At 35.5% G+C, this 26,875-nt stretch overlaps 1 protein-coding gene across 5 annotated transcripts in view; it reads left to right on the top strand.

Annotated features, from left to right (window-relative positions):
- The window catches only part of LOC145676913 (STE20-related kinase adapter protein alpha-like), a 55,565-nt gene extending 29,005 nt beyond the window's left edge, over positions 1 to 26,560 (top strand). For all 5 annotated transcript variants that reach the window (XM_081747684.1, XM_081747683.1, XM_081747685.1 and 2 more), the window contains 6 exons: positions 295 to 528; positions 964 to 1,196; positions 7,553 to 7,724; positions 12,771 to 12,957; positions 18,916 to 19,185; positions 25,306 to 26,560. In XM_081747684.1, the coding sequence (XP_081603810.1) occupies positions 295 to 528; positions 964 to 1,196; positions 7,553 to 7,724; positions 12,771 to 12,957; positions 18,916 to 19,185; positions 25,306 to 25,379 (1,170 nt within the window). In that variant the 3' untranslated portion in view covers positions 25,380 to 26,560. The remainder of the gene's footprint in view (positions 1 to 294; positions 529 to 963; positions 1,197 to 7,552; positions 7,725 to 12,770; positions 12,958 to 18,915; positions 19,186 to 25,305) is intronic.
- Positions 26,561 to 26,875: the final 315 nt, after the last annotated feature.

Raw genomic sequence — 26,875 nt, 5'->3', positions numbered from 1 at the left:
TGATGAAAAAAAAAAAAAAAAAAAATGACGGCAGTTGATGGTGTTATGTAAATTCATTAAGTTTCTTGGCATGGCACGATTATCTGTTTTTCATAACACTAAGTCATAGTGAAAGCTGAAAGTTTTGATAGTCTTACTTCGAAAACATGAAAAAAATCATTGAGTCGTTTATTTAACACCATCTTTTATGTGACTCTTACCAGTTTAAGCTGTTAAAGTGAAAGTACGTAAGAATCTTATTCGTTCTTAAAAAGTGCAGTTTATTTTATTATTATTATTAATATTATTATTTAGACGGAAGCTGTTGTTTCAACGTCTGAAGCAATCCCTCTGATGCCAAAGGATTCGAGTATCGGTATGTTGACCTATGAACCTGTAGCGTCACATTACCAGACTTCGAGAATTCTTGGAAAATGTTGTGATGATGTGGGAACAATCCATCTTTGTCATCATATTCCATCAGGATCAATGGTAGTTGTTAAGAAATTTAATATGGATCGAGCTAAAGAAGAGGCTAGTCTCATAGAGGTAAGGATGGAATTTGTCAGAAAATTACCAGAAATGTGTAAAATTTTTTGGTTCTCTTCGCTGTTAGGATTCCTTTAATTTTGAGAACGTCCGTGTAACTGAAAAAGAAATAATAGAAATTGTCTGTTGAGACGTTTATGGAAAAAAAAATCTATTATATCCTGGTACGCACAGCTCTTGCTGATAGATCGTTTGGTTTAATTTCGATTCGATCGCAGAGCTTGGTGTTCCCCAGTTGATATGCTTTAAAATCAGTAGGTTGAAGTATTTAGATATAATAAATAATAAGTTCACATAATGCATATTTAAGTTTCTAGAACGCTGTGAATTTTGAACATAGTCCTAAGTTCGTACTTTGTTAACACTTAGCTGAATTGAAATAGTTTAATCAAGCGTTATCACAACTCTGAAAATATTATACTTTTATCTTTGTAGCATGAAATCTTACTTGTTCGACAGTTGCAACATCCCAACATAATACTATATCATGTAACATTTGTATTTGGGCCCGAAGTTTGTGTAGTCACACCTTTAATGGCATATGGCTCATGCAAGGATCTAGTCAAATATCATTTTACCGAGGGCCTACCGGAGCTTGCTATTGCTTTCATTCTCAGGGATGTTCTTCAGGGCTTGGATTATATTCATAAAAAGGGTTATATTCACAGGTTAGTATATTCATTTTAAGTGTATTATGAACGAAAATGAAAACAAAATAATAATATTGTAAATGATAAACGTGTAAGTCACTCTAAACTGTGGTGTCATAAAGATTCTAATTAACTCCTTAATTTATTTTGATTATTACCTATATCATATATGATATGTTATGAAATAGATCGATTGTTACTTTCTAACTATTGTTAAACGTCAAAGGCAAGAACTGTCTGATATAATTTGCCTTATAACGAGAATTACATTTACAGTTCATATTTATCAGCAATTAATCTTTTTTTCTTAATGTCAATATCGGGTGTGTCAAAAGTCCAGGGATGTAGACCAACTCCGTTATGCATAACGAGACGAGGAAACGGGAAAAGAGAAAATGTGTAAGAAATTTGTGGTTTGCAATCTAAAATGGAACTTTTCTAATCGTATCAACTGTTTCAGCTTCGCATTGGTAAGGCGCCATATATTAAGTGAAGAAGTAACATTTCCAGTTCACAAAGGTGTTCGAACGGAGCTTAAAAGCACGCAAAATTGACACGTTGAACGAGCACATTGTTATGTGACGGGACCTTGAACAGTTCAGAGTCCGTTTTCCAACACTGCAGTATTGTTATGGACTGGATCCATGAGAACAGCCTGCTGAACTGGCAGCGTTGTTTTTTTTATTGCACACAGTTCGCCTTACTAGTATGGAACCCAAACGGCTGGTGCGATTGGAAAAGTTTCATTATTTTAGATTGAAAACCACCTTTTCCAACTACTTTAATCTCTTTCCATTTTTTGCATCTTTACTCACAATGGAGTTGGCCTAAAGCTGCGGACTTTTAACACACACTGTATATTCCCACTATTGTAGCTGTTTATCTTTAAATTCATGTTCATAGAAAACTTCTGTTTTACATCTTGTAAGGGATCCACATTCCGTAGTTTATTTCACAACTTACCTAATGCAAAAATATTTATATATAATTTTCTGCTGTCCAATAGCGTGTTAGTGCTCTTCGTTGTTGCTCTATTTTTTCTTTTAACAAGAGTAGTATTTTCGATAATTTTACACATTAAAAAGTAGTAATGGTTTGATATCTCACATAAACCATGTAGTTTATTTAAGGTTTAGTTGCTGTTTGAATTTTAATTGAGTATTGAAAAAAAATCCTGGTATCGTTAAAAAATAGTAAAACCACCATATGGCGAAATTTACAGATTTAACATTTATGCATTGGATTTAGCACGTACGATTAAAGTATGAGGCGCATTTCAAAAGAAAGAGCCGATATTTAATTGGAAACAGGTAAGTAAGTTTAGCAACATTGTTTTATTGTGTAAAAACAAGTACATATCCATTTTATTTTTCAACATAGTCACCATTATTTTCCTAGCACTTTCTGTACCGTGGCACAAGTTTTTTATACCCTCTGCATAGAAGTTCGCCCCTGGGAGTTCAGCCACTTCAACACTGCCGTTTTCAATTTATCAGGTTCTTCAAATCGTTGAGATGAAAGCCACTTTTTTAGGTGCAATGTTGTTGGTGAAACCTCTGGAAATTCGATGTGTAGAGCGGTAATGGTGAAGCGACGATTTTCTGTAACTTTTTCATTCACTCGCTGCACCAAGTCGTCAGTCTGAATGCTTAGTCTTTCACTCTTCTCTTCGTCGTGGATATTTGTACGGCATTCTTTGAATGCACGATACCATTGCCGTACCTTTCCTTCACTCATTACACTGTCGCTGTACACTGCACACAATTCTCTATGAATTTCAGCAGCACTTTGTCCTTTGGCATGAAGAAATCTAATCACAGAGCGGACCTCGCACCTGGCGGGATTGCGTATGCGCGCAGTCATTTTAACACGCTCCAGCACACACGAAAACAAACAGATGACTGGCGAAACTGTGGTTGTTTGATAGCCAATGGACCAAGTGATGTTACTGTGCAAGCGTGATCCGATCACTATTGCCAGTCGGTTATAATAAAATATCGGCCCTTTCTTTTGAAATGCGCCTCGTACAAACTCTGTGGTGGACAGCATCATGTCCATGAGTTTTCTCAGTACTCCCACCACATTCTCATTCTACCAATTGTTCCATCATCATTCACTTGCCTTAATCATCGTCTCCCTTAGCCTAAAGGGCATAACCGTGGAACGTTAAACTTAAATATTTAATTTAATTTCACAGAGAAAGTAATAAAAAATAATTCAGCCCTATATGTACTCATTTCTTATAGAATAATAAGAGGATATAGTTTGAGCGAATGTTATTTAGGATTGTTTATAGTAAACGAACGTGTGCAAATGAACTTGTTGTTTCAGACTATTCCCAGTCTATTCCAAATTAAAAGGAAGTGATATTTAATTAAAGAGAAGTAGATCAGAATACCACATTCATTAATGGTATTTCAACTTCCAAAACAAATCGGAAGTAGTTTTTCAGACTGAAAGTCATTTTCTTATATGAAGGTCCCAACTTCTGATATATATAAAACTAGTCGTAACAAAAGGAACGTTATCTTCATTCTTTTTTTAGAATGCCTTCTTTAGTCTTAAAATTAATATAGAGGGTGTTAATAAACTATACGGACAAACTGTAAGAGGTGATTCCTCACATCAAAATAAGATAAAAAGTTCATAAGAACCTTTGGCGGAAAGTGCATAGTTTCAGAGCTAGGACTGCCCAAAATCGAAAAAAAAAAAAAAAAAAAAAAAAAATCCTTTTTTGAATTCGAGAGACTGGATGGTGGTCCTTCTCAGCGTAAAGGAAGTCATGCATATGCAATCCAAAAATGCATATATTTCATTAATTTTCAATGGATGTACAGAGTATTTCCTGTAGGGTGAAATCCCCAGACATGTTATCAACCGAATTTTGTGGTATGCACTGACTTTATGATTGGTCCAAAGTAGGCAAACGATAAACCTTGATAGCAGTGAACACGGAATCTTTTGGCGCAATGTCGGAAGTGTTAAGGATCGTCAGCAGTACGGTCTCTCGTACTCGGGAAAACGCATACTGCGATTTTTCTTTCACGCTTATAAGTGAAGAAAACGCGAAATATACCGTGACGAAATACATATCATCACACGTTATTCCGACCACAAAAAAACATGGAGCAAGGACCGGCTCGTCCATATAGACAACCTAGGCAGCTGCATAGGGCGGAAACATTTAGGGGCGGAATGGCAAGCAATTTTCTTTTCTTTCTTTTTTTACGTGCGGTTTATCAACGTTAGCTAAAACGTACGTGTGCCAGCGCCTTACACATTTAGGAAGAGGAAGTTAATGAAAAGTGGGATCACCCAAGATCGATTACTGCTCAGCTATATGGAGCAGGGGAACATCTATCTAATCACAGTATGTTTCTGTGTTCCTATTGTTCATTCTATGACTAAAGAAGATCTTCTGCATTATCTGAATATCCATACTCTGGATGCTCGCAGAAATGTCACTGACCTAAAGTATCTACATTAAGGTAGTCAATGGAAACTTAAGGTCTGAAGCCCTACTTCAAGAATTATCCCTTCACATTCCTACCCGTGTAGCACCAAATATCCACCTTTCCCGCCCTAGACTGTCGATTATTCAAAGATCCTTCTTTCACAGAGCACCAAATGTATAAACAATTGACGTGGACATTTTTTAAGCTACTCAGCTTTTGACAGAATAATTACACAAATTCAAAATAACTAAGAATGAACTAAGAAACTTCATCTTTGTTTCGTCTTAACCATCTTTTGTTTTATATTTACAATGGACATCGACACGGTTTACATTACAATAAAATTAATTTCTTGTTGCCCTGTGTATTAGTAAAATTTCATTCCAAATTCCACAGCAACAAAAATGTTTAAAAAAATAATTGGCTTATAGATTACTTATTAATACCATAGAGAGAGGCATTAGAAAGTAAATTTTATTTTATTTAATGCTTAAACAAATGGTAACAGTGTGATGATGTGGTGAAAATGTCAGGGGTACAGGGGATATTGTTAGGCTTCACTTTGGTTTGGGTTTAAGAAAGAAGGAGATTATGGGGACGCAGACATGTTTTTCACCTATGGTACAAAATATCCTAGAGCGGCCCCTGCATGGAGCTGCCAGTTCCTAACACTTCCGCCTTCCCACCGAAGCATTGGATGTCCATTGTTGTCCAGGCTTACTTCCTGCCTATTTTGGATCCTTCTTGAAATCAGGGTATATTTGAAAACTCTATTGACAGCATATCTGAGAATATCACCCTGTAAAGAATACCCTCTACACCTATTGACAATTGATGAAATATGGAATTTTGGATTGTGTACGAGTGGCTTCCTTTACGCTGATAGGAGCCACCGTCCACAGTTTCTGGAATTCGAAATAGGACCTATTGAAATTTAGCTTTTTCGCGATTTTGGACAGCCCTAGCTCTGAAACTATGCACTATCCGCCATAGATCCACATGAACTTTTTCTCTTATTTTGATGTGAGGAATCACCTCTTACAGTTTATCGGTATAGTTCATTAATACCCTGTATAAAGAAAATCACACCAGTCACCCATCCTTCGAAAATAAAGGAAAGTAAATTTTGACAAAATATTAATTACTGACAACTAAATAAAGGATGATTTATTAACTCAGTAAATCGTGTAGTATTGATCAGACGTGATATATGGTAATTTGAGTTAAAATCGTATTATAAACAAGAAAAGTTTACTTCAGAAATTTTCTTTTTCGTTCTTTGTTCGCGGAAATATGCCTGAAGTGTGTAATTTGTTGTACTATTTATAAATCTTAATTTTGTGTTTGTAGCTTTAGCCTCATTTCAAGGCAAAATAAACATTATGGAGAAAGTAGTGTTCAAAACACAACGTTTTTTTCTTTCTTTCTTTTCTTATGTTACAATTCGATTTTGAATTAAATATTTCCTATGAATACTCTGACTTTCGGGCTAAATAGTCCATTTTTGGTCATTCGATAGACCATCTTCGATTAGGTGTTTAGTAAAAATTATCTTATATTCCAATAAATGTGGATGAGTGATCTCAGACACTCTGTATGCAGTGATTAGAATACAGGAAAACTCTAGTACATGTCGGTTATTTTAAGTTTGACACATAGGGTCACTGAAACTTTTATGTCGAGGCTTTCGATCGGTAGTGGTCTGTCATCGTAGCATTTATATGAAAAAAGGAAATGAGAAAATATGAATTAAAAGAGATCCTATATACCTAGGTATAGCCACACCACGACTATAGCATACTACACGAAAGTTAGTATGTAGCAAGTTAATATTGAGGCTGTTTTTCGATAATTTTCAGAAATAATGTTTTAGAATGTTTAGACCAAAGAATAGTCCTAGGACTGATAATCGCATGTGTTTAATTACATTGTAGTATGTGTTACTTAACCCTTCTTACTTCTAAGGTTACAGGCTACAATCTGCATATGAAATTATCAACTTCCCTTAATCTAAAAAATCATTTACTATGTCCTTTGTTTGAAAACCTTTTGTATCTTCATACTTATTAACCTCATTTTAATGAAACTTAGCAAAACAAAAGTAGAAAATAGGGCATGTAATACATTTTGACACTTTTTTGTTAGTATTTGATCTTAGACCCCGGTAGGAGCCCCAAATTACTGAACATTTTTCCGGGAGTATTCCCGTATTTAACAGGATTTTACAGAATTTCGTGTTTGATATCATTCGGAAGCCTGTTTTACTCTGAAGACAATGCCGTACGATTCATGAATCTAAGGCTATCAGGGTATGAGTGGGATCTTACTAAATTGTATTTCGTTATTTTTCACCAATTTCGTACTACATATGGTTCGAAAATATATCCTTCATACTTATTACCCAATTTCAATAATTCGAAAAACCTCTGGAGAGAAGACTATTGTTATTTTTTCAGATCCTTTCTGTGGTGCTACATGTAACGTGTGTCCCCTAAGGAAGCAAAGAAAAAAAAAATGGATAATTTTGGGGAAATTCCTGCGTGTCACACGTGTGTGGCTCTTTCAAATCCCTGATTATTCTGAACATCATGATGCACAAACCATGAATCTAAGATAGACTGCTACGAGTTATGAGCAGCAGTTTCCGCCAAGTCTACAATTTTCTTTATTGAACCCTTGTATTACTATTGATTTTAAGGTGAAAAAGTAAGCATTGATCTCTATTATTCAAAAACACTGTTTTCGCAAATCATTAAATTGCTTAACACTTTAACTCATATATTAACAATCTTGTACATACGTGTTACTTTTATAGTGTGGTTATCTGTGGAGTGAATATTATATGTGAATAGAAGGTAGTTAAGTCTTATAATAAAAACTGAAGAATATTGAAAAGTAATCTGCAATCATTTGTTTTAGGAGTGTTCGTGCAAGTCACATACTTATTTCTGCATCAGGGACAGCATGTTTGTCTGGTTTACGCTATGCCTGTCAGATAGTACAAAACGGAAAATGGCAACGGTCTATACATGAATTTCCTCATAGTACGTCTAAAAATCTCAATTGGTTGAGCCCTGAACTGTTAGAGCAGGTAAGTTTAATAATAACCCCCCCCCCTTTTTTTAAAGGGGTTCTCCCATTTCTTCACACCACTATTATCATCCATTTCATCTTTCTCGTTATCAGTCTCCCTTAATCTCAGTGCATAATTATGGGACGTTAAACTAAATAATAATAATAATAATAATAATAATAATAATAATAATAATAATAATAATAATAATAATAATAATAATTACTACTGCTATAACACAACAACAACAACTACTACAGCAGTAATAACAACTAGATCTCCCTCATGGCTATATGGTTAGTGTACGTGCTTTGGCGCAGGAAACTCGGATTCGATTCCTGGTGGCAGCTTATGTGATTCGGATACCACATTAAGCTCTAGGTCAATGTCTAATATAAGTTCGGTGCTGAAACACACGTTAAATACAAATCCAATTCAATGCAATCCAAATCAAACATCTCCAATTTGATGCAACTACTACAATTATAACTGTTACAGCAACTGTAAGAACTGCTACAATACCAGCGATATTTTGATCGTTTTCTTAATTTGTTATTCTATAACATATACAATTTTTAAAAGTTAAGTATTATTAATTCATATTATAAAAGTAAAACGTGCAATTTTCTGTGTCACGCTCCTAATGCAATAGTTCATAATTGGCCTGATAAGTGTCGATACCTATCGTCAATAGATGATACCAGCGTGTAGACAAGCCACAGGATCAATAGTTTTATTATCAATGGCTAACCATATAGTTCTTTACTTAATTATTTAGAGGGGAATACTGTCCATTCGTGTGTAGTTTTTAAAATCGATTGTTAACTGTTAATGCGAGATTTTTGGAAAAAATTGTACTATTTTGCTGTTTATAGTTTAAAGCAGCGATTTTATATTTGTGAACATGTTTAACATGGTTTCTGTTAGCCCCTAATAATTATTATTTTTTGAATTCAATTTTAATACCTTCATAAAAGTGCGACTTTGCCGAGGAGAAGCAGTCATCTATCAAAGACTTTTTCAAACACTGAAAATTGTAAGCTTCTGCTTTTCCTCTCTCTTTTTTTCTTTGTTTCTTTTCCTTTCTTTTCGTAGACCTCCTCTTCACATTTGTATATTCTTCTGTCAGTGAGGAGTAAAATGTATTCATATATATATATATATATATATATATATATATATATATATATTTGTGAGAAATAGGTTTACGGTTTACGTTATGCTGTGTTTATTGAAAATTGTATGTCTGTACACTTCTGGTCACAAAAACCTGGACTGCTTTTCAGAGGCTAAGTCCAAGAAAACAAAGATCCTAGGTCCTTACGAATTCTCTTGAAATGACTGATTCCTAAATATAGAGCAGTAAGTTTTTTTTGAACATGACTGCAATATTTGGTTTTTGTGATAAATTATTTAAAAAACTTCTTAATACCGGGATCACAAATAAAACATACTGCATGTAAACAGAATGAGTTTAGGTATCACTGTACCAAAGGGGACTTGAACCGGTTCAGTTCTACTGGTTACGTCACAAGTATTTCGGGTTTCAGGTCAAAGCCTGTTTTTTCGTTTACAGGCATTTAAGAGACAGTAAGTAACGTTAATGTTTCATTAGCAGACGCAACTAACAAGTTTTGTAGTGATTAAAATAACATATAATTGGTGTGATTTAGTTCCGTTTATTTCGTACATAATTGTTCACCTTGCGCAAATACTGAACTAAGATGGACGTCTTTTTATAATGCTTTCTGTTCGAGAATATATATTGTAATATCCCATGTGGTATTGTATGCAAACAATATTTTACACTTGTGTTTACAAACACTACCTCATGGTGTTTAGTCAGGATACTACGCACCATGTGGATTTACTACAACCAGCAGACGACGAATCTCTGGCTCCTCGTACGAAGTACACGATGACATGGGAGCAGTAGCGCCACCGCCACCAGGACCCCTATATAATGGGACGCAGCCGGCAGTGCTGCATCTGCACCAGTTCACTGGTGTCCCTCCTGCCACAGCACATTAGGAGTAACCTAACCCCAAGCTTCTAGTCTGCCGCGGGACTCTTGCCTATTCCTATCCTCCTGGCTTAGCCTGATTCAGGGCCCTGTGACTACTAACCCCTCACTGCTTGCCACAGAGCATTGGGGATTCCTTCGCCACTCTGCTTAGCCTGCCACGAAGCTCTGTGGACATCCTGTCCTCGGCCTCACGGTCAAGGACTACCTAATTTGTAACCTAACAAATTTAGAGGAGAATAACTTCGTAGTATTTCCGTAAATACAGTTATTTAGTGAATTTTATAATAAAAGCTGGTAGTGGGACTCTATTCCGGACACTCATTTTATTTACCTTGCTCTACCTACAACCTATACGGGACAGAGTTTTACAATACACTAGAATATATATATATATATATATATATATATATATATATAAGCTGAGATGCATATGTATTAATAATTTTCTTACATCTATATATGCATGTTCTTTGCGATGAAAAGCAGTTTCTAAATTATAAATAAATAAATAAACGTCGACACGATTCGGACCCATGCTAAAATGAACGCTTTCTGACATTCGTGATGCTAACCACTAAACCATAAAGACACGAAGAGTAAATTTTCGTCTGTGTATCTTAGTATCGTGATATCCTGCGCTTACTAAAGACCAGTCATGTATTACCTATTATGCCAGCTCTTGACTTACTTATCTTTTATTGTAATCATGTATGACCGTTTTTTATATGCAAATAGATATTTATTTGGCGGCTATACCTAGATGGTCTATTTCTCTTGTAGATTTTTCCAGACATTTACGCATGTTACTCCGCGGCAGAATGGAGGGAAAATAGATTTTACTGTAAGCATAGACCCGAGAGACGTAAGGATCTAGGTTCATTTTTTTAAACTTAATCTCTGAAATGCAATCTAGGGTTTTGTGACCACAAGCGTACAGTGTACATCATGGAATGTACACAATAGTTTTATTCTTGAATTTATTTTTTCTGAAATAGATTTTTAAAGCATAAGTATAGTACATAGTAAACATTTATAAATACTGGTCTAAGAGGTCAGAAAAAATTAATAACAGCGAATTTTGGAATAAATAGTGTGTTTTCAATGAATGGGTGAGGCAGGAAGTGAGAATTATGGAACTCCGATGTATCCATCTTGTTTGTTGTTCGATCTGTCCTTTCGCTATGCTAGGTCGGATATTTGTGAATTTACTGTATTACTAAATCTAAATTCGTTACAGCACAGCCCACGAAAAGTCTGTGGCCGGTTAGGTGGCTTTCAAGTTAAGTGATATGTATTCAATACATAAGCTTTCGTCATCGCTATTGTTTGTCATTACTTAACTCAAGTACCTCTTCAATTGCCTTAGATACCGGATCGTCTCGGGAGTATATGCCAGCTATAACTTGAGGGTAAGGCGCCGTCCATTTGCATTTGTTGAAACACATAAGGGAACTTACGGGAGCCACCCAAGGTGGTGGAAACTTGAGGTGGGGCTGGCTGGTCTACATTCGTGCATTCCTCTCGCACGATTATCATGACACGTGCGTATTGTCGAGAAGTTTTCGGTGATGCAGTAGAGATTGCAGGGCGAATGGAGGGCAGTGGTATTCAGGGATGAGAGTTTTCTTGTATAAAATAAAAGACAAATTCTGACCAAAGCATATACTATCCAATAAATAATAGTGTTACAGTTTCGAACGCCGTTATTTATTAAATAGTATATGTTTTGGTCAGAATTTGTCTTTTATTTTATACAAGAAGTTCCAAAGCTAGAATGAGTGGTATTCAGATAGTTATTCTATCTCAAAGACAGTGATGACTGTGTTCACCTACGTTGACGTGAAAGTGAGCGGGGAAATGAAGCATGCGTTCTACATAGTCCACTTCTGCTATAGTTCTCTAACAAAGAAGATTATAATATCTGTTCAGGGTGCCCACAAAATTTGTGAAGTTAAATTTCCTGACACCCTGACCAGATTTTACTACAATTCCTGACACACACTAACCAGTTTTCGTACTTTTGCAAAATATTTTCTTTTCTTTTATGTGTATTCCTCCACCATCTCCATAGCTACCCAACTGTCACCTGAATAACAGATTTTATCATAAACGATTATTTTATTATTTCATTAGAGTTCAAAATACAATAAAATTATGTGAATAAGGTTCATTCTAAAATATTATGCAAAAGTAGTGATTAAAATAACCCTAATTTCCATTTCCATTGTGAACATGTTATTAGGGTAAACCAAAGTAAATGCTAACAACTGAACACACTTAACGAATAAATTCTATGAATATATGCGAAGAATTATAGACTACTACAATAATTAAATGATATCATAGAATGAAAACTGAAGTTTCAGCGGTGTGTACAGACGTTAATTTTGCAACTTCCGCAAAAGTTTGATTTTCTGAAAAAGTTTTTCTTACTCCATTTCAATTTCTTTTGCTAATCTTCCAGTCTCTTAATTTCATTCATTACCTTCCTTGCTTGGCAGAATTATTCTCTTCTTTTTTCTTAGTGTTACGCTGTTTGCAAATAATCTTCTTCATATCGCCTCCAAGCAAATTTGCCATACGTGAACTTTTTTTTGGTGTGTGTGTGTGGGAAGGGGGGGTGACGTCAATGTTATGGATTCGTTTGGAATTGATAACAGCTTCATGCATTCTGCGTAGTGTTATGATTGTATATTTACATTGGTTTTCAATAAAGGCAGACTTGTTAATTGCCGTGAGGACAATTCAGACTCAACTTTATCACTTTCTACAATGATCAGTATTTTTGATTGTTTGAAAGAAAGGAAATACAATAACTTTAAAGAGCAATTGGATCAAATATAAAACAAATGATAATAAACTAGACGCATTATTTGGAACTGAAAATGTGTTTTGGAAGCGGTTGAGAGCGGAAATAACGAAATTACTTGACACCCATTGTGAATACGTGTAAGAAAGAAAAAGAGTAAACTATTGCTTTCTATAATTGTATAAACTATAATTATGCATAAAATGGTTTATTTTGTCTTGTATTTCAGAATCTTCAGGGTTACAACGAGAAATCGGATGTGTATAGTTTAGGTATTACAGCGTGCGAAATGGCTAATGGAGTTGTTCCATTTGGTGATATGCCCTCCACACTTATGCTTATGGAGAAATTACGAGGTTCTGCACCCCAGCTAATTGATAGTACTACATGTCCAATATTAGAAGATGGAGATGCAGGTAAAAAAAAAAAAAATCCTCTACATACTTTGTTTTAAAATTTAAGTTATTAGTGTATGTTTTATTAACTTAATTTTTTAATAGTTCGGGACCCAACAAATCTCGGCTTCTCTATTAGACAGCAATGCTTACATATCCGTACTCATCTTCAAAGGTTAATCTACTGAAAGAAACTCATCCAATAAAAATATCTGCAATTTTATCCCGAATCGTTGCCCCCTTGTGTTGGAAAAAACATAAATCCTCAGCACTTCATTCTGTGCGTCAGGCTAGTTCTTAATATAAATAGTATGCTAATATATATTACTACGTGCGCATCCTGATACCAATAGATGTCGTTAGCTTACAGATGATCTGCCGATACAAAACTATTCTAATGGTTTTCAAAATAAGACAATATTTAAATTTGAGCATTAATATTTGGGTAGCCACATTTTTGTTGGTGCGCAAACTATATATGGAGCGGGCCGAAGACACAGGCACAACAACTAGGATGTATTATTCGTCTTTTTTCACTGTGGTTTATGAACTAAAACGCTGTTAGGTGTTTTCTAAGCCTCTCAGAATTTACTAAGGATAAGAATCTGTTGGCTACCTTTCTCTCAAGAACTACGGTGTATATCTCGTTGAAAGTTGTTCTTTCTTAACATCAGTGTTTCTTCTTTCTGTTCCGGTACGTTATAGAGATGATTAACAAGAGAGGGTACTATTAACTTGGTTTACTCACCAAAATTCGAAGAATTGTTCAAAATTTTAGTATTAATATTTGTAGCAGTATAAATTCACAGAAAACGTCATCACGAATAAATATATTAACAAAGATGTTTTAAATAGAAATTAGTGTCAAAAGAGTTTAAAAAATAGAAATGAAGAGAAAGAAGAAAAACAGATATAAATCGATTTTAAAATAATACATTAAAGAACACATAAAAGTTCTGCACAACTCAAGCAGTAAATAAAAACATTGGAGGTTTGTTCCATCAGAACTAAAATCCACAAATTAAGTAAGAACCAAAAATTATCAGGTTATCTAAAAAATATTGAGCCTTTGGAGGTCAAAATTGAGAAAACTTTTATTGTGATTTGAAAATGACACGAAATCAAATATGCACTATTTAGTTCGATGACCAGTCATTTTTCCAGTAATACCAGAATCCCTTTTCTATATATATATTTTGTGGTTTCTGGGAGGGGAAAAAAAAAAGCGTTTTTCACAAGCCTCTTTTAAAACTAAATTTAATACAATTCAGGAAGTTTTGAAGAGACAGAAGCAAATGATATGTCGGTGCCAAGTCTGGACTGTATGGTGGATGCATTCAAACATCCCAGGCAAATTCCATTTCTGATAAGTCATTAAAGATGTATACGGTCTGATCTTGTCAGCATAGTATTCAGCACCCTTTCTGTAGACCAGTTTCAGCCGTTTCTTTTGAATTTGGTAGGCGCACTCGCGATAAATATCGACAGTGCAAGTCCGAGTTTATTGTTCTATCCGGCGGCAGCAGCTCGTGATACACAGTGCCCTTCCAGACCCACCAAATACTCACCAAACCTTCCTGTGCGTCGGTGTGGGCTTGGCCACAGACTGTGGAGCTTCTGTTTGCTTCGATCACGATCTTTTACGCAAATTGTTGTAGGCTATCTAGTTTTCTTCAACTACTTCAGAAATGAATCGAGTTCGTTACGTTTTAGTAGTGATTTGCAGATGAAAATTCGATCGAGTAAATGCTTTGGAATCAAATAATGTGGTATTCAAACGTTGACATTCTTTTTGTAGCTGGGACCGCGGTGGCCGAGGTTTGGTGTATGGGGTCCTTGGTTCGATCCCAGCTCGCCAAGTGAACTTTGTAGTGAACCACCGTGTGCGTGGTTTTTCTCGGGGTTCTCCCGTTTCCTCCCACTTCTTCATTCCACCATTTCCTTCATTTCTCATCATCATCGTCTCCATTAGCCTGTGCCGGCATAACCATGGGAAGTAAATCTTAAAGATTTAATTTCATTTCTATTTGTAGCTTTCTCCAAATGGTCTATCACTGTTTGGTGATGGATGTTTAGATCATTGGCGATGCTATGACTGCTTCATGCCGGTCTTGTTCGTTTTCTGCTAGAGTATCATCCACTTTCTGATCGCCTACTGCGAGGAGCATCTTGAACATCAAAATCTTCAGAACGAAAGTTCTGGACTGTCGTTTGGCTCTTTTCTTTTGATAAAGTATCTTGCCCATGAACAGCACATATTTCTGCATAGACCTATGTTACATTTCCGCCTTTATCGAAATAAAATTGAAGATGTAGCGCAATTTTGGGGAAAGTTCATTTATTTTCATGGCGCAAGATATTATAAGAATTCCAACACTACTTGCACGTTATTAGCTTAAATTGCCAACTGTCAAAAGACATTAGGCCTCGCTCGCAGCGACTCTTGTACCCTGAGATTTGGAACATTAACGTCATCTCGAGTGCAAAATGCTCACTATTTTTTAAACGACCTAATATAACGTGTCATGATATATAAACTACAAACGTATGTCTTAGGAATTATAATTTGTTAGTAATCTGTTAAAATAATTTAGTAACTGCTTTCTACATGTGACAGAGTAGTTGAATTTCTGTGGTGCTAAGACTTATTTCATCGTGAACAGTTAATATTTTCTTAAGTTAAATCAGAAAATCCGTAAACTAGTTGTTCCTGACGAATGAAAATATATATTAACGAAAAGAATTACAAATTATGTTTGAAAGAAAATGTTCTCAATAGGAATAACAATCAGTATATCGTGTAAGTGTGAATACTCTATTTTTTCAAAAAATTGCTACTTTAAGCCTTTTTCGAGTTTGTATCTGGAGTTCAGTGTTAAAGTATTGACTAAAAGTTTTGATATCAGTCCTGTTATTTATTTATTTATTTATTTATCAGTAGTATGTGCGTTCGTATTGTGGTTATGCTTAAAGTTTATCCTAATGGGGGTACATTGCGAGAGGTTTTCTTTCTTAAACATAACCGACTCCGTCCTATACTCCTGATAGAAGTGTAACATTAAATAAACTAGGAAATTCTAGGCGTGAATAAAAGATACAAGCCTCAAATGTGTGATTGATTTTAATTTTAGTGAAGTCATGAGATGTTTGTGAATTGGTTTATGTGTAGAGACATTTTGGCAGTTGACAGATTTCTTAAGCACATACCTGATTTTCTTGTTGAAGATTATTGTCCCACGACAGTCACTCCAGGTCCAATCTCAGCCCAAATCCTTATTGACACAACAATGACTTTCCAAATTTTATCTGATGTAGAATTTAATGTTTGAAGTCTCAAGACAAAATTGTTTCAAATAACTTAGTTACATTGAGACTATCGACGATGTAATCTCTGATCGCTCTTTTTTTTATCCCGGAAATATCGTGAGGTTATATACTATTTCTTTTGCTGAGGTTGTTACCCAAAGTGACGTAGATCCATGCCATGACCCAGAAACTCGGGTTCATGTACAAGTCGGAATTTGGTTCAGACGAAGAAATCTGTCAACGCAAGATTTACATAATGAGGAAGTTCATTATGTAAGTCAAACTGTCTTCAGCACATAAAACGAATTCGCAGACAAATTACATAATTCTTAACATTTTATTATAGAGTTTTAATCTGTATTTAGATAAAGGAATCTTTTCCTGTTTTGTTCATCTTTAAGAGTTGAATTTAGAACCAAAGTACAACACAAATAAAAAGTTTATAACTGGCTGGTCACAGTATTAAGAGTATATGTCACTGTTAGAAGTATCTGCATCACTGTTGGGAGTATGTGTTTCACCGTTAAAGGAAGATAAACAACAATAGATATAATGTGCTGTTAGCAATATATCCAAAATAGTATCAAAATGTTTCGAGGCTAGTTCTGTTTACAAGAAAATATTTTAATTATACATAGTATCACCTTTAAAATAGTTACCTTCTACAGCAATACAGCGCTTCCAGCGTTTCTGCCACTGCTGGAATGTGTCTTGGAAGCCTTCTTTTCGGAGCGTGTCAAGCATCTGCGGTTCGCACTCAATTTCCGTAATGGTGTCCAAAGGGCGACCTTTGAGGCGGATCTTCAGCTTCGGGACAATAGTGAAGTCTGCAGGAACCAAATCTGGCGAGCAGGATGAGTGCGGAAGTGCGATCATCTTGTTTAACTCGCGTGTAAGAAGAGCACTGTGGTTACATTGTTGTCGTAGAGCAGCCAGTTTTTCGCGCGCCACAGATACGATCGTTTTCGATGGATATCCTCCTCAGACGCCTTAAAACCTGGCAGTAGAACTCTCTATTGACGGTCTGGCCCCTGGGGACGAATTTGTGATTCAGTGCCACGAAAGTCGAAAAAAAGACGATGAGCATGCACTTGATCGAGCTGCGGACTTGCCTCGCCTTTTTCGGTTGTGGAAATAATAGTCTCTTGCACTGTAAAAACTGTTGCTTTGACTCAAGTCGTACCCATACACCCAAGTTTCGTCACCAGTCGTGACGTGAAGGACAGGCCATCCACGGTATGCTGACTTAGTTCTTCGCAGACTTCAATGCAGTGTTCCTTCTGCTCCTGGCTCTGCAGCTTGCGGACAAACTTGGCAGCAGCACGGCTCATGTTCAAGTCACATATAATGATTGCCTGTATTGTTCCACATGACACACCGACAATGGCAGCAATGTTGTGGATTGTTCTCCGACGTTCCTCATGCACAAATTGGCGAAATGTTTCAACGTTTTCGGGTATTGTGCTCATTAAAGGTCGCCCTGATCTTTCGTCGTGTTCCAATGATGCTCTGCTCTTGAAGCGCGCGTGCCACTGAAAACACCTCGAGCGACTCATTGCAGCATCAGCGTACAATTGCCGAAACATGTCAAGCGTTTGTGGGGCGGATTTTCCCAGTTTCACAAAGAATTTCACGTTCGCTCGTTATTCTTACTTCCTGTCCATGATGGAATCGCAGACGTGGTAACGCACGTGGTCAGAATAGCATCAGCTGCACAGTACACAGGATGATGTCTCTTGGCACACTGGATATGTAGGTCGGTTCTTCCTGTGCCTGTGCGTACAGCGTTGCACTGTCTTCTGTTCGCGTGTTACAGAACTAGTGTCGAAACGTTTTGATACCACCTCATATTTGTTACATATACAGTACGTTAATAAATAAACAATCTGTTTTAGCAGAATAAAAACTTACCCATTATTATTGGCAAAGAACGACATATTTGTATCACCATAAAAATTCGTTTGTTTCGATTTTTTCGAAAACTACGCATGAGAATTCACTCTTTAGCATACCATTTTATTCATTTGATGTGATATATCTATTATTGATATGTCCCATCTATGGAGAATGGTATAGTTAAACAAAAATTTATGTTTAAAAGTTAACCATAATTTTGGGCTATATTTCATTAATCGTAATGCACTGTCGACTTGGTAAAGTCACAATGAAAAGCTTGGTGAGGATGTACTTCAGGATTAGTACATAATTTCAATAGTTGGCGTGTGATTACGTACTATAGCAGAGTTCCCACCGACCTGGAAAAACTGAAGAACCTAGAAAAGTCAGGGAATTCAGTTTACTCGTAAGGAAATTTTAAGTACAGATGTTTACTTCTCAGAACCCTTTAAAGTCAGGGAATTCCTTCTCGCTAAATCAGTAAGAACCCTGTATAGGAAGCATCAGTTTTCAGGTTTACAGAAAAATTACTTTTTTTCTGAATTTTCTCGAAAACTTTGCATGAGGATTTGGACTCACGTTTTATTCGGCTCAATGAGATGTATTCTTTGGTATATGTTTCATCTTCGGTCATTTTCCTCCCGTTAATCGGTAATAGCAATGTAAAATTGATTTCTGTAGTTCTCGTTTATAGCTGCACATATTTGTCAACCTTAATGCTTCATGTACTAGTGGTTTCCAGTAGAAATATGTTTTAAATTTTTATTTTCTAATTAGTTCATCATACTGACTTTGGAGTAGGAGATAGCGTTGCTAGCACCAGCAATATTCAGGAAAAAAAGATGGCTGTTCTACAACAGAGGAAGTTCTTGGACTCGTTTCATCAGTTAGTTGAGCTTTGCCTTCAGCGAACTCCTTTGCTGCGACCAACAGCTGCTCAGCTACTTCAGCATTCGTTTTTTAAGCAGTGTAGACGTAGCGGAATGGGCGTACCTGAGCTGTTACACCCAGTAATGCCAATTTCTGAAAGAAGAGTCGATAGTCAAGGTTAGTTATTTTTTGTTATTACGTATACATTTTTAATTGTAAGTAATTTTTCTTTTTGCAATCGCAAGTATATATCAAAAATAAAACAATAATGGAAAACTACGCACAATAATCTAGTGTCTTCATTATAAAACAATATCGTAAGGTGTTTATTTGTTGGGAAAGTTAATAATATTAACAATTTGCATTTATTCTTTTTTTAACGTATAAAAAAAGTACCTTGTGAAGGAAAAATTTGTCGCGTGTAGCTGCAAGACAACAGATTCGTACATTGTATACAGGTATAACAAGCTATACCAACAATCTGTAAAACGTGATTTCTCACATCAAAATAAGATGATGAAGTTCATGTGAACATGTGGAGAAAAGTTCTAATTTCGAAGGTAGGACCATCCAAAATCATAAAAATATATATATCGCAGCACGCGTTAGTCCGAGCACGAGGAACCATGGAGCTTGCGGCCCCAACACTTCCGATTTCCCTCCGACGCATTCCATATTCACTGCTGTCAAGGATTTCTTTTTGTCTACTTTGGACTAGGGATGAGCAAAACCGGTTTTTATTTTAAAAAAACGGACACCGGTTTCTAGAAAAACCGAAACCCGCAAAACCGACATTTCAGTTTTACCGAAATCGGTTTCGGTTTTCTTCAAAACCGGTTCTGTGGAAACAGATTCGGTTTCTGGAGAACAACGAAATACTATTCTGGTCAGAAATAGAACAAATTTTGGAAAAAAAAAACGGAACTGGTTTTGAAGAAAAACGGAACCGGATCCGGTGAAAAACCGAACCGGTTTTGTAGAAAACCGAAAAAACTGTTTTTGTGCCCACCATTACTTTGGACCCACTTTCAAGTCCGAACATATATAGGAATTCTATTGAAGCATGTTTGGGAATTAGAATTATACCCTGTGGGAAATACCTTGCGTAGGCATTTCATTGTAGCAATCCGATTTTTAAGTATTTCCGACGGGGTTATTTTTTTTATAATTTTGTAATTTGTTGGAAATTTCGTGTATGAATACCATTTATTCGGTCTTTTCAATTTTTCGTTTACGTCAGTTAGTTAGTCATGTATTGATTTGACTAGCTTATGTGTGGGCGTAATGATACTAACGATTAATTTTGTTACTCACTGAAATACATAATTTTAGGACACACCTTCTAAATTATGTGAATTTACATCATTTTGGTATAATCGTATTATAAATATTCGATTTCTGTAATTGAGATAAATATTTTCCAAAATTATTCAATCAGAAAATCCGATAATTATTAAAAATAGGTGGGTTATATTCGTAGTTTTGTATATATTTACATTTCTATATGTCTTATGTAAATGTGCCGTGGAATTAGGCGTGTGAACGCCAGATTTGAGGGACGTCTGGGGTTGAGATTAATTAGTTGATGATGATGGAAAATGGAAGCCAGTTGTGTTTAATGCCCGTTCTGGAATATATTTAGCAGTTATGCTAATTTCTTCAGAAGTGAGGTATGTTCAGCAACTGAAGTATTATTAATAAGGCTCAAAAAGAAGTATTGAACTGAATTTGTGGGGGTGGAGGGGGGAATAGAAAGTACCTTAAGTAAGAAAATACCTCTAAAATCTTCATTGACATAACTTATTTTATTATTATGCTTATTAGCAAATTTTCAAAGTAAACCTAAATATAACGTTTTGGAAGTTTTTTAATATTACAGTTAAAATTACTTTACTGGCAGAAGTTGGAATATTCAAAGAATGGAAAAGACAGCTAACATGATTTGTTAACTAGTTGTGTTTTAATCTCTCCTTCCACACAGTAAAATGACTGTATTTCCGAGCACTGCGTAATATTTTACCACTTAATTAAATTATTAATACTTTGTCAAAATTCAAGTGTCTTGCTGACCAAGAATGTAATTTTGGTTTTTAATTCAATGACTTTAAATTCATAGTAGCTACAAAAATCTCCAATCCAGTTTTGTTGTGTAGAATATTACTCATTACCGCACAGATAGTCACCACAAATTAATGAAACAAGTACAATTTAGTGGATACTTTCATTTAAAATGATTCTTTGCCTGTGTTTACAGAATTGATTATTACTAAAGCCCGGAATTAATGGCGAAATAAAAGCCCGAAAATGGCTAGCAAAATTGAAAAATAAACACCCAAAAATGGCAGGTAAAATGGCAAAATAAAATAAACAAGCAATCACGAACTTTGGGGAAAAGTAGATACTAAAATATGTAAAAGCTATAATAGGCTATACTTCGTTTAATAATCGAATAAAATGTTTCATTTTGCACTTTGTACTTACTACTTAAATTCTGGAAACTTGCGCAATCCGTGAAGGGACGACATCTAACAATTCATTCGCCATTCTTCAGTAGTAACAATGAAAGAATAACTCAAAAACACTCACATTTTATTCACACACGGTTACATTAGCACAAACATTCAAAGCACAAGAAATACTAAAGTGAAGTCATTTTACACTGCACTAGCAGTTTCACTTACGAAAGGTTTTTCATATTTTTGTTCAAAAGAAAGACTTTGTCTCCTGTCAGAAAGAATTCGCTTTAGATGTGAAAATGATCTTTCCACATCTACAGATGTCACTGGAGAATATTTGAAACATGTAATTTGGGAATGATTCATGTCACTGTCAGCAGTTGTATCAGCATCACCTTCCATAACACTAGTCTTCCATCACCACCTTCAATTTTCCCAAATCTGAATTAGCACTTACAACACTATCACACTTACGCCGAATGTACTCGCCCTTGTTACCAGGTACAACACTCAGAGGCACAACACAGATCGTTGAGAATATCATTAAAGATTTTCAGAGAACTAGCGAGTCTTTTTTAAGGTTGGCAATATCATCTGGTAACTTTGCAAAATGTATTGTAATGAAGGCTAAGTCCTTTTTCAAGGAATTCTTCTTAAGCAAACTTTGAGCAACCTTAATTGAAGATGCATCATACTCATCAAAAGTATCAATGATTCTTTGGATGGGTTCAAAGTTGTTCAAAGTTGCTGAATTAACACACAAGTAACACGCCAAAGTGTAGTCATTTTGTGTTTCAACACCTCATTATTTTACAGTGCACAGATCATTCGCAAAACTGTTAGTACGCGAAGCGGAATTCGTGACTGTTCCAAAAAGATTTTGAACCTTTTCACCTGCTGATTTGCGTGTCCTTGCAGAATTGTTTTGCAGTGCTTATATGGTGTTACAAAATAACGCTTTTCAGCGGAAACTACAGTTTCACATAACTTACAAAACAGTACAGAACCGTCTGTTGAAAACACAGTACGCCCGAACTCACTCACAATTTTTTCCAACTTCTGTTGCCTAGAAAGACCAACTTTCGGCATCATGAAATACTGAAACGCACATAAATACCAGTTCTGTATCACGCACGCCTAATATTCACAATAACTGCCCACCTGGCTACTTCTTGAAAGGAAGCATCTTCGTTTGTCATTCTAAGAACCGAACACTGCTTCAAAATTCCAAGAACTGAATACGCACCAGCATCCCCGCCCCTCCACTTGTTACATTCAAATGGGAATAGACCAGTTATTATCAGACACCGAGATCGCTTGGCCAGATAAGAGTGACTCAGATCTGTGGTATGCTGTCATTCATGAGTAAATAAAGAGTAGTGGAAGAGAAAACCTTACAATGGCAACAAATTGCTTCTAAATTGTGAAATTACACTTTTCCTGAAAATATGAAAATTGCAGTAATGGCACTTATGGCATTTTGCCGCTAATTCCGGGCTTTAATTATTACAAATATGTAGATCTGATTACCTTCCTGTTTTGATTCTGGTACAGATGCATGCTTGGTGGCCCAGGCTAAATTATGTTTTGATAATAGGTTTTACTGTATATATGTGAAACATATTAGGTGGCAACTCGCCTGACATTTGAACACATTACTCTTTTGTAACTTCATACTGCGTATTAAATCAATTCCCATAGTTTTGACCTAAGATAGAAGTACTTAACGAAACACTTAAGGAAAAGTAGAAGCTTTCCGCAATAGCAAATGTTTAAAATAGTAATAGTAAAATTTAGGTGCAAAGTCTACGAGTCAATTTGACTTAGCTGTGCATTCGAGGGTTAATTGTTAGTATCAGTTGGCAGTGATGTAAACAATAAGAACGTTAATGAATTGTATGCATAGTTATTGAATTATGTTGTTAAAGAAAGAGAATCATTGGCAACAAATGTAATACCAATAGGGGGGAACAAGATGGCGACGGACATCTTTACACCTGGAGTGTCATGTTCTTACAATTGTGAATTTGTTCATAATTTTAAATTTTGACAAAATTTAATTTCTTTACGATTTTGATATCACATCTTTTTTATATGTCCTGAGCCTCTAACCCCCAAGTAATTTTACAAATAGTGTAAAAACAAATTTACTTAGAACAGGCGAATTCGTCCATGTTGGAACGCGTCATTTTATACAAATCTACGTTTTAAAAAATAATTAAAACAAATTTAGTGAAGCAGTCCACTGAGCTATAAGGCTGGGACTTTCTTTATAAATCTCCCGAAAGGGAGATAACTAGAACACCAATATTTTACAGTCACTATACGAGGTGCATGCCGAAAGCTTTGAGATACTAGAATTCAAATAGCGTTGCCGTGCTAAAACGTACCACAATTAAAATGTATGCCCTCTAGTGGTGAAAGATATAACTGCAAGGCTTCAGGTTTGTTTAAAAATTAGAAGGCTGGAAGTGTAGGTTAGTTTGAACCCGACAGTCGCAACAATTGAGCTCGAGCGACGCGATTTTCGCGCAGTCATCGTTTAAGTACGGTTTAACGCAGGAACAGTGCCATGATCATTCATGATCATTTAAAAGAGTCTCTTCACACACAGTTGTTTTTAATTGATTTGCGGAATTTAAACGCGCCCGACAAATCCTAACAGATGAGCCTCGTTCTGGGCGCTCTATCACTAGAGTTACGGATGAAAATGTCACATCAGTAATAAATCTTGTGAAATAGGATCGAAAAAGAGCCACATACGAGGAAATTGTCAACCTTGAAGATTGGATCAACTGCAGCCCAGTCCATAATAAAAGATTATCTGGGGCTTTCCGATTGTTGTAGTCACTGGGTCCCACATGTGCGTACGCCTGAGCAAAAAAATGAGCACGTAGAGTGGTGCCGCTATATGCTTAAAAGATTTTCGCAAAGGGTAAGTAAAGAGGTCTATAATATCGTCACGAAACATCAGTTTACAACTATGACTCCGAAACAAAACAACAGTCTACATTATGAAACTCCACCTTCGAAAATTAAACAAGCACGAAGCCTGGATAAAGTTATTGTGGCTTTTAGACCGGCCGTGTAGCAATTATACAGTTAGATGAGCGGCGTACAGTTACAGCAGAATGGTACGTTACTTATTGCCTTCTGAGTATCTGTGAACCTTGGAGATGTGCCTACCGAAAGTCTCCATTGTCTCACTTTCTTCTTCATCACGATAAGCCACGGCTACACACAGCGGCGAAAACTTCAGAGTTTCTACAGGAAGGTGGAATCCGTATTCTACCGCACCCTGATTTTTCTCTAGATTTAGCTCCGTGTGACTGCTTTCTTCTCAAAACTCTAGAAAAAGCTTTGAGGGCGCCACTTGAAGTGAAGAAGCTGTCGCGGCGTGTAATAGTGAAATTCCTGATATTTCAAAAAAGGACTTTTTAAAAGTATTTGACTCGTAGCTTTTAAGAATACAAAAGTGTATTGATTCTTGTGTTCATTTTGAGAAATTGTAGAAGGTTTTATGTAAATAAATTGACTTTTTAAAGAGTTGAGTTGATTTTAGTTTAGCGTCCCGTTCAGCAGCGAGGCTATATGAGACGTGGACCTACTGATTAACGTGGAATCCGAACCACATGATGACTTTTTAAAGAGTATCTTTCTTCATGCCCCTCGTAGCATTACGGTAACACTTGTTTTCTCGTGTAGATAATAGATTTTTAAGTGTTCTGTTCAGTAATTATTTCAGGAAACAATACTTCCGTCACGGTCTTAAGAATTTCTCCAACAATAAACTGAAATATTTACTATATGTGGTAATTTTAGTATTTTCTTCTCTTAATAGATGATATATCATCCATATTGGCTGCAGAGAAGCTCGGAGAACTAGAAATAGGACCAGACGAATGGAATTTTTGAAGAATAATAGAAAAACTATTCATATTTTAGTATTAACGCCGCTTCCCACGCCCTTTCCTCTATCACGATGATTGTTTCTTTGGAATTTCCATGAAGCGAAACAAATGAAACGCTATTAAAAAATATATGTACTATTTAAAGGCATTTATTACCTGCATATCTGAATTTTATCCTTGAAGAAAACTATGTTGACGTGGTCCAATGCTTAACTCCTTCATTGTATTTGAGCATATATGACTGATCATATGATGCGTGCTAATTATGAAATAGTATGGACAAGAAGAGGAAAGAAAATATTCTGACCGTTATTTAGCAATACAATGATGTAGTAGATAATAGAGATTTGTGTAAAGTATATCGATATTTTTTCTTCATTTGCATAAGTTGAATGTTTATAATACAACCTGGTGGTTGGAAAAAGAAGAAGAAAGAGAATGTGTGAAAAAGAAATTGAAAGAACAATTTTATTTCTGGTGCTTAACGAATGAGTGAATGTCAGAGGCAGTGTGTCAGATAGGAATAAGTTTATTTTGTAACCAGAGAATTTATTATCGTAAAGAGAAAGGAACTCTGCGAAAGTTTTTTAGATAGTTGATAATAAAAACAAAGTGATACCTGTTGCGGTTTGACACTAAATCTGAACTTGTAAAAGTCTGTTGTCTTTATAGATGATAATATATATATTATATATATCTATTCATTGTTAAAGAAAAGTTTTATTATTGTTTCAATTGTTTTACGATTTATTTAAAGCGTGTAGTAAGGAGTAAACAGAAAAACAAAGTGCAGTAGAGAAATATTTGGTAATGTACCAAGTTTGTTGTGGCTTTTAGGATTTCTAGTACATATATAAATATGAGTGCTTGTGTGCGTGCAATATGTTTAACCTAAAGTTCTGTTACGTGAAAATAACTATACGAGATCAATATTTTTTCACGAGTATGTGTGCGTGAGTGAGTGAAATGTAAATGCATTTTTTTTTTCGTGCCAAAGCCCATTGATATTTTATTGAGGTATAGACCAGGGGCTTTGATGTGGCTACGTCGGAAGTTCCTGTGTGAAACAATACTAAACGGAGAAACTGAAGACACGATAAAAAAAAGACAGTTTTAAGTGAAAAATAAAATTGTTAACATTCTACTCACAATGATAAAAAAAAAAAATAAAAAAAATATCTATAATTATGTCTTTTTATTTAATTCACTTAATCGACAATTTTTCTGCTTTACTACAAATTACTACATTGTTTAAAATTACTAGTATTAACATATGAATTAAAATGCATGTGCACGGAAGACCTAAAAGGAAATAGCTTATCACTATTTGTGAGTGAAAACATTAATTTATTTTGCTGCATGCAACAAGCTTCCTTTGGAAGCTGGTAGAAGAAGAAATGACCTTGGAATATAACAGGCAAAGAAAAGATTCATCTCGACATATATATTGGAATAAGACTGTACCTAAACTGTGGAACCTTATTCTATTCTGTCATTGTA

This window comes from Thermobia domestica, unplaced genomic scaffold (genome assembly GCF_964235325.1).
Source record: "Thermobia domestica unplaced genomic scaffold, izTheDome1.hap1.1 HAP1_SCAFFOLD_472, whole genome shotgun sequence".
Classification (NCBI taxonomy): Eukaryota; Metazoa; Arthropoda; class Insecta; order Zygentoma; family Lepismatidae; genus Thermobia; species Thermobia domestica.
This window is presented reverse-complemented; position numbering and strand designations above follow the sequence as displayed.